This window comes from Cupressus sempervirens, chromosome 9 (genome assembly GCF_028749045.1).
Source record: "Cupressus sempervirens isolate cs-2001-9-10 chromosome 9, ASM2874904v1, whole genome shotgun sequence".
NCBI lineage: Eukaryota > Viridiplantae > Streptophyta > Pinopsida > Cupressales > Cupressaceae > Cupressus > Cupressus sempervirens.
In genome coordinates, this window is record NC_143126.1 from 492321807 (window position 1) to 492331262 (window position 9456).

At 34.3% G+C, this 9456-nt stretch overlaps 1 protein-coding gene across 1 annotated transcript; it reads right to left on the reverse strand.

Annotated features, from left to right (window-relative positions):
- Positions 1–314: 314 nt before the first annotated feature.
- LOC149539481 (uncharacterized) lies at positions 315–6102 on the reverse strand. Its single transcript, XM_089802583.1, has 7 exons — positions 5676–6102; positions 4512–4920; positions 3497–3699; positions 2478–3229; positions 2028–2251; positions 1261–1452; positions 315–867 (listed from the first exon to the last, which is right to left on the reverse strand). The coding sequence occupies exons 1-7, from the start codon at positions 6100–6102 to the stop codon at positions 315–317; spliced, it is 2760 nt and encodes a 919-aa protein (XP_089658709.1).
- Between the last annotated feature and the right edge of the window lie 3354 nt (positions 6103–9456).

Below are 9456 nucleotides of genomic sequence, written 5' to 3' on the forward strand. Positions count from 1 at the left end.
GAACAAGAAGCTCTGTGATCAAAATTTACTATCTAAAAACAGATTTAAAGAAAAAGTTAAAATTGATTAATATGTGGACACTATATTAAAATAATAATAATTCTTTAGATCTAAAAACACAGTGATTTTTTTATTTAAAAAAGTGTTGCTTTGAATTATAGAACAACAAAGAAAAATAAATGTTGAAAATTTTAACAAAATCTCTTGTATTTTAGATTTTTTCAATTTTGATCAAAAGTGTGTTTTGTCTGCACAATAGCTGCCTCCAATAAGAAATATGTACTATTTGAGAGCCCATAAGCTACTTGGTCCTTTCATTCATTATTAAAAAATTGCTGAGGCGACTCTGGAATACAATCCACACCATCCTCATTTTCATTATTGCTGTCATACCCATCAACAAAATTTCTAACTTGATAATCTTGCGATTCCTCGATGGTGCTGTCTGAGATTTCACACGTGGCGTCCACCTCATCTCTAAACAAGTTTGCAGTTTTAGTTTGAGCTGCATTCTTTGAATCAGCATCATCTTTTAGTGACTTGTTTGGGATGGAATGCCACTTTTTCCGCTGAGCTGGAGTCTTTGGCGTCCATACGCGTTCTAAATTTGAAGCCCTGCTAGAAAAATGTGAAAATCTTCTGGCTCTTTCTCTTTTCAGCTGAGCTTTTTTCAGCTTAGTTTCATAGTCATCTTCAGTTGGGCGGGGCAGTCTCTTCTTCTTCTTCTGTCCCCCTTTCTCTTCACTGTTTACATGGTTCCCAGCAATCCACTCATTTGGAGATGATGTTGTGGAAGCAGCATCTGTTGTCTCGAAGTCCATTTGCTCATAAATTTTCTCAATTGTCTCATAAAGAGAGTCTCCATACCTGCAATATGCCAACCAAGATCACATTTAGCCGTGCACTTTTAAGTTGAGAAAAAGTAAGTGAATTTAAATTATTTAACATTTTTAGTTTAGGAATTAGTGTGCATTATTTAAGTCATCTATATTCTCAATAGAATATGAAAGATGGAATAATGATGCACATTTCTATGCTCGTTTTAATATGATTTCTTTTTACATAAAATGTCCTGACAACCTAATCGAATGATGACCAGTGGCAGAATCGAGCTAAGGCAAGATTTGTGATACGATCTTAAATAACATTGGAATCTAAAGTAGTTAATGCACACAATCTTTGCAAACAATAGTTTGAACTGTGACCATAATTTCCTAGTTGATCTTGTTTGTCTGACTTTATAAGGTATGAACAAGTAACCTGAATTTGATCACTCTGTCACAAAAATCAATGAGATTTTGGCCCTCCATTATCCCTCCTGGTAGATTAAATTGGATGTTTTCCAAGAGCTTACAGATGTCCTCTGTTATTTGAATTTCCTTTCCATCTGTTCCGTTGCTTGTTCTTGTTGTTGCAAGTATCTCCATGCGGAATAAGATTTGCAGTTCGTATCTGTTTTAGATTAGATTAAGGATTACAGAGACAAACTTATAAATTTTACAAGAATTATGTTCTGTTCATATTTAACATTACTGAAGGGTCAGTGTTTTGTTTTTCCTGTAATGTTATGCAAAAGACCATTATGAAATGATACTTTTGGACCACTTTGCACTTCACAATCGTTAAAGAGAGATACTGAATATGCAAAAGCTGAAACCTTAGCTTTAAGCTCTTCACTCACCTATCAAGGCTCACTTGAAAAATTGGTAAACACGAACTTACTGTTTAAGAGATCTAAGTGCATAAAGTTAGCTTAGATAGCTGCTGGAACTTTTTCCCTATAAAGATGGAATCATGTTCCTGAGTGATTTAAATAAATAGAATAGATATTTTTAACGAATTAAAGATTGAACAAAGACAGTCTTTGTGAATGATACAAAGAGCTCTACAAGAAAAAAAAATTCTATTTTCCATTTATTAGTGTCATTAGAATTTTTTTAGATATAATAAAACCTTAAAAACACGAAAAAAAAGGATACTCCCTAACTTTGTCTTGTGAGGTGTAAGTAGGAGCTAGATCAAAACACTCTGGCTGAGGATTGGACTGTGGAAGCAAGCATCCCTTGTACTTGGTAGATAAATCCTCTGGCTTCTTCAGTAGCAAGTTCATAAGCTTCTCAATCATTGATGTCTTCTCAATATCATCACTCTCTTCATTTTCCATGCATTGGGCCTCCAAACTCTGTACCAATAATTGGAAAAGCCGTTTTGCTAGTGCACCCAAATCAACTTCCATATTAGAAAGGCCTTGCTGAATTTTTTACAGAACCAATAAATGAATCTGCATGTTCTGAACTAACAATAGTATCAACATTCTCAGAGTCCATGAGAATATAAGATTCTCCTTCCCCTTCAGTCCATATTGATTCATTGTCTACTGTAGTTGGCTCTACTTATTCCTCTTCGTGGTGACATTTTAGCTCTACTCTCTTATCAACACTCATTTTTTTGCAGTTTTGGTTAAACCAGCAGCTTACTAGCCTTAGAATCTTGGAGTTCTGGTTATTTTTCATATATCTACTTTCAAATTTTATAGATGGATTGAGTTCTACATCGCTAGGATCCTCCTTGCACAACCCCAAAACAATGGCAGAGTATAATGAATCCCATGTATCACATTTATAGATATTAAGTTCAGAGCCTTTCAATTTCTTGGAGTTCATAGCATAGTTCAAGTTGTGTCTTGTACCGGTCCTTTTTCTCGTATAGTATTTACATTTAGTTCTTTCCTTTGAATTATTTTCATTATTTCCTTGAGAAGCTTGCAGACAATTATCAGCATTCGCTTTCACATCACAAGGCACTTCAACATGATCTTCTATGGATGAAATACTAGTAACAGTAAACTGCACGTTGGAGTTTAATATATAGAGAAAGGCAATATGGATAGTGAAAGGGTCCAAAATGGCATGGGAATGAGATCCATTATCAGAAATAGTAACCAAAGCAATGCATTTTTGGCATGATAGATATGCCAAAAGCAGCTGCCATACTGGTTTACCACGCACAAATTCACCATGTCGCTGTTGAAATCTCTCCAGCATTTCATCCCCAATTCCATCAAAAATCCCCTCAACTTTCTGTCCCGAGATCGAATCTGAGATCGAATTTCGAAGCATAACACATTCAGATATCGCCTTGCTCAGGTCTGCGCATTTATCCTTCCGAAAAAGCTCAGTAACATGAAGCTTCACAATGCATGAATTCAGGATTCTTCTCTCATTTGTACCTGATTTTGGTAACACGATATATATGAAAATATGATAATACTTTAAACCAAAAAAGCTACAATAAGATCCTGCTAAAGAGAGATCTCAAGATTCCAAACTTCTTACAATAATGATTCAATTCCATAAGTTACTGTAAATTCTAACATAATTGACTTGGTAATACCTCATACCATATTCAAGATGGATATGCCTATACATACGCATATACCATATGCCTAAATCTTACTAGTGGCTATACTCATTCCAGAGTAACCTATTTTACTTACTTTTTAGAACAATTGTGGACAAATCCAATCCACCAAGCTGATCTTTGCAAGCTTTTGAATCTTGAAAAAAATCCGAATTACTTTTCTCCAAATCAATGCATTGAACTTTGCAAGCTCTGCCCCTTACAGGTTTTCCATCAATTCCTTTGATCTCCAAGAACACTTCTCCACAAGTCTTAGATGGCACGGAGGGAAACATGTTGCTGAAATGAAATTAAAATTCCAGTACAATTTACATACATGAGAGAACAAAGCTGCGGGTATATAATTCAAGCATTAATTGCGCACAATATGGAAAACATATACTTCACTAAAACTGCACAGGCAGAAGTTTGTGTTAAAATATTTGCAGTATAAAAATTTTGATACTTTCTTCTTGAAAGTATCAATAAATCTTTATACTTGGGAACAATTCAACTGTTGTAGATTGTACTTTCAAGTTTCTCAAATAACATTGTTTCCATGTAAGATGAAACACTGATTTATGCATCATTGCAAGGCTTTGCTACTACCAATAACACCCCTAGATGCATATGCATTGTGAAACACTCACAGATCTGAATATGCTATAAGTGTTTATAACTCATGACATTAATCAAAGATTTGGCTATATCCTTATCCTTTATAAATCTATTGACCTGATGTTTTTCTGTTTCTATAGTCAATTTTGTGAAGGTTTTTTCTATCAATATTTTAGATCACACTCCATCATCCATCATCAAGATGAAAGACTGCACAAAGTACCAACAGAAATTTTGATGGAAAAATTCTTCAACAATCGAATTTAGAAACAACAAAACATCAGCATAATAGATAATGGATTGTGGAATTTATGCCATTAACATGACGACCTTTTACCTGCAACTAGAAGTGTTACTAATAACTGTAGCTCCTCTGACAAATTGCACTCTCAATGTATCTATAGGTCCATAGGAGTCTTGAAGACAAACCCAAACTATGTACAAATTGCTCATTTAATAATGTGACTGCTCAAGTGTTTCAACTTAGTCCATACCTGGAATAAACAATGACAGGCCAAATTAGCTGAAAGGGCACCAATTTGGATGCCACTAGAAGGGTATCCAAAGTTTGAAAGCTCCACTGCATTGTCTTAAAAACCTCTATAACTTCTTCTGGGTTTATTTCACGTAGTATCAACTCCTGGGCTGGAAAGATTGGAGGAATGTCAATCCAACAGAAGTGTACATCTCTGGACTCGAATTCATTTTTGACTGATCTCAATTTCATGCAAAATTTTTCCCATGGATCCTCTTCAAAACTAGAAACAGATAGCACAACCCCTGGTTTGTCCTCCTTGAGAAAATCTCTGAATCCATATCTTGTCCATGGAAAAGGCGAGAACAGAACCACCAAATTCTTCTTACAAGGAATAGCATGGTACTTATTCTTAATATCTATGTCCACTGCAAATGGTAATAACAATATTTATAAATAGAATTAGTTTTCTACAGTTTATCGATTCAAATTAAAGTTTTAATGGGTTAAACTATATAATTTTTATCATCAACATTTCGAAAAGGGATAAATGATAATGAATTGTGGATTAGGCCTGACAAAAGTGTGAATTAGACCTAATTGAAAGGCTTTCATTAGGCCTAATTTGCAATTCATATTAGAAAAATTAGAATGGCAGATTAAAAATGGAGATACTAAACTTGCAGCTTGTTATACATGACTGGTAATAGCAATTACAAATATACAGAGTCATATGACTTCATCAAGATCTTATAATTATGCTAATATGTATGACAACAAACTAGATGTGACTTGACAACTAATTGAAACTCATTGACAATTAATTTAAAAACATCTACAATCTTATTTGATTCCTTTTCTAACTCTCTAACCGTTAAAACATTAAATTTCTAACAATTCATTTTTTTCCCTCATTCAACTGATGAATCGTGTTCATTCATTTTTTCCCTTTGTGGATGATGAACCAATGTGTGATTTGAAACATCAGAGGTTAAAAATTACACAAACCTACATTCGAATTACATTAATATCAACAAATGACGAAATTACATCTCAGAAACATACAAGCAAGGTAGAGCTCTTTCACATACAATGTGCCCCTGAAGCAGCAAACATGCCCAAAGAAAAATCAATTTTACCCCAAAAAAAAACTTCAAAAAAATGTTAAGACATTAAAACCTACAACAATTGAGAGGATCCCATATATAGTCATTCACAAGCTCCAGCAAGGATCTTGAAATAAAATGAAGTCGACCACCATGAACAAAATCTGGACAGCAGAGTTCACCAAAGTTTGCAGTAGCCAGAGAATTGAAGGCTGAAAGAAAAGCATCTGTTTGTGTAGTTGTGTTGAAATGCACATGACTCGCTCCTTTGCCAATAGTCTGCTCAATGTAAGATCTTGAGCGGAAAGGCCACATTGAGGAATCAAACAGCTTAAATGCCCAGACTGTCTTATTACTGTTTTGGAGTAATATCTTGCATACACAGTCTTTAATGGCGGCAAGGTATACTTTTTTGTTGAACACGTTGTGAATATGCTTCAGATCTCGTATGTCCACCATCACTATGATTCTCTCCACCTGGGTTTCTCTTAATTCATTAGCCATTGTTGACTCAGAGAAATAAAGGATCTTAAAAATGCAAGCGGGGACTGATATTAACTCGTTTTGCAATTATTCAGCGCGAAAGCTGTGTTTATCTTCACAAGATTCGGGAAAACGAAAAGAAAAAAGAGTTTTTAAGGCATGAGAAGGATGATAAAGAATTTCAGCTTCTCCCAGTTTGGATTTAAAGGATTGGAACCATTCTTATATTTGCGAAGTAACGTTTGAAGATGACCCATTCAATCTCGTCTCTTTCAATGTGTTTTAATCATGTTTTGATGACTTATTTTATTTAGTCAGCTTGCAGTATCGTACGTGTTTTATTCCATTATTCAATATGTCAAATTATAGCTCGGAAGTAATTTCTTTTGTTATGATTTTTTTTTTTTGAAGAAAATCTATGTTTAAAAATATATAAATGACCATTTAAAATTCTTTTTTAAATATGATTATGTTTGGAGAAAATATATATATATATTATCTAAACTAGATAGCTTTAATATTAGAGGTCTTCCACATTTTAGTACTAAGACAAAAATATTAAAATACTTTGAATACCAAAATGTGGAAGCACCTCTAATATTCTTTATTTATTTTTTGATAAAAGCTATTTATTTTAGGTAAAATATATTTCCGTCTCCAAAAATAGTCAAATTTCAAGTACTAAAAATAACATAATAAAAAAAATTAATTTTTTATTGATATATTTTTTAGCATATTTATAGATACAAGAAAAAGAAAAGAAACTATAATATTGATTTTAGTTAAAAGATTATTGTTTTATTGTGAAAGAGTGGCCCGTGGATGATTTAAAAATGGTAGCAAAATTTATAAGTAATTTTATCATACTTAAAATAATATGTATTATTATAGAGAAAGAAATAGAAATTTTCTAATAAATATTTAGTTAATAATTTAACAAAGTCAAAAAATTAGAGTGATCTAGATAGAAGACTGATTTGAGATCAAACCACCCTAAAGGTGTTGATTGTCAAAGTGATTAACTTTCACATCTACATGACTTCGATCTTTTTTATAGCTCAGGGCCGTAAAAATTAGATTTTTTCTCTTTAGATATCTATTCATCTCTAGATGACTAGACTAGGCGATGAACAAACATTAATAGGTCTTGTTTTAGATTAAGGTAAAAACAAGTTTTGAAGGGACCCGAAACCATTTACAAATAACTATAGATAGACATTAAGCACCACTAGGTTTTACAAGGACCTAAAACCTAAATTTTTAAACAAAGAAACCAAGTTTCATAGGGCCCTGAAGCCAAAAGTTTAAACCATAAAAAAACAGCCAATTTTTACAAGGACTTGGAACCTAGAGTTTTAAACAAGCTGGAAAACAAAAAAGCAAAACCAATAAAACCACATAGACCAGTAACCAACACACAAGCACCTACAGTAGCTCTTTGATGATATTCACCACCTCTTTACCTACTTCTGCAATACTTTGGGTAATTTTAGCTGAAGCTAAAACAAGAGCCTCAAGAGCCTTGTGACCTTTTTCCTCATGCTCTACCTAGTTCTCTTACGAGGTCCTCCTAGACTCCCCATCCCAACATTACTTGGAGACATTATCTCCTCGTTGCTCTTCTTACCCAGATTGGTCGCCGTTGCACATAGACTAGAAGTGACTTGTTCCATTCTTTGACCACTTTCCTTGATTAAGTAATGGAGCTCTTGCTCATATTCCTTGAGCTTTTCAAGGATGTTAGCAATTTGTATTCCCATCTGAGCTCTCATGGTATGTTTATAGGCCAGCTCTTTTTGCATAACCCCTATTTTCTTCTTAAGTACCATGATTTCATTATAAAGCCAAGAATTGCCTTGAAGGGAAGCCTCCACTTTAAGCTAAGAAATGTAGAGAAAGGATAATTTTGCTTCATGAGATTCTTCCCTACCATCTACAATAGCCCTAATCTCGTAATCAATAGCAGTAGTAACTCTATTGATCTGGATATCAGTGTTGATATCCTTCTTCTCTGTCCTCTCCTCTTTTTCCTCTTTACTCAGGCTATTGTCCTTAGCAGTAAAGTCTTTAACCTCAATTTCCTTACCAGTATCCTCCTCCATTTCCTCCTCACTGACATTCCTCTTCGGATGGGAAGGGTGAACACTTTGTTTCTCTTCATCCTCCCTAAGGGCTTCTGACCCAACATTCAAGTCAGTAATTCTATCCTTGCTACCCTCCACATTATCTTTACCAGTCAACACCCCTTTGCTCCTAGAATATCCATCCAAGTTGGAACTAAGTTCCCCCATTTTTGTCTTGTCATCATTGTCAGAATTTTTAGATTCTATGATTCCCTCCACGTTTTTCTTATTCCTTTCTCGTTTGAAAACCTTTTTTATACTCTTGCTATCACTAGTGCCCTCCTCGCTTTTAACCTTAATTCTCTTAGAATGAGGATCATTGCTAGACACTTTCCTCTTCTCCAAAACTGGAGAGGGCTTAATGGCGTTTCTTTTACAAAAAAATTCTATAAGTAATATTTAACCTTCATGAAGCACAGGATGAGAATCTTTCTTCCTAAGAGCATAGAGGATTTGAAGCAGAGAATACTTTAGATAAAACAAAAAGGAGATCCTATCTTTATGCCTAAAATGATTTATGAAAATAAAGTGAAATTTATGGACTCTCTTTGCCCTACCATCAAGAATAAAATGCTCATGGATACATGACAACACGTCCTTCTAGATGACCTTAATTTGTTTTAGGTCATAGAAGTCACCATTTTTCTCCAAATTTTACTCTTTAGCTTCCATCTTTGAGAATTTCTTAAAAGTAGCATTCGAGATACTAGTCTCCTTACTAAATTTTATCCCTTCCATGGGAAGCCTCGTAAGCTCATAAATGAATTCTTCAATCAAGTTCACCATGACCCCATGCAAGGTGACCCTTCCTTCAAACCAATTTTCAAGAAGAAGATCTATGTAATGTGAGGTTTATACCCATGGAGTCTTTCAATGTAAGTCGTTACTTTCCCCTTTTGCAGAATCTCCCACACAAAAGCATTTGTCTTCCATTCCCTGCAATTGCTCAGTTCTTGCTTTCTAGGTTCCCCTCCCATCTCAAAATCTTGTTTTCCCCTACAATTCACCCAAGAAATGGAAACCATAAAAAAGAGTAAAGTTTTATGATTACTGAGGAGATAATAACCATACATACATGCTGAATGCAAGTCATAATAGCACCAAAGTACTTCCTAAGGGAACTCATACCATCCTCCATAAACCCATCACTCCCCTTAATAAATTTTCCATTCTTAGGAAATCTTTCCTTCTCTAGCATGTGTCTTGTCATAATTAGCTCATCAGCTCCACTTCCTTGCATAGGTCAGCTTAC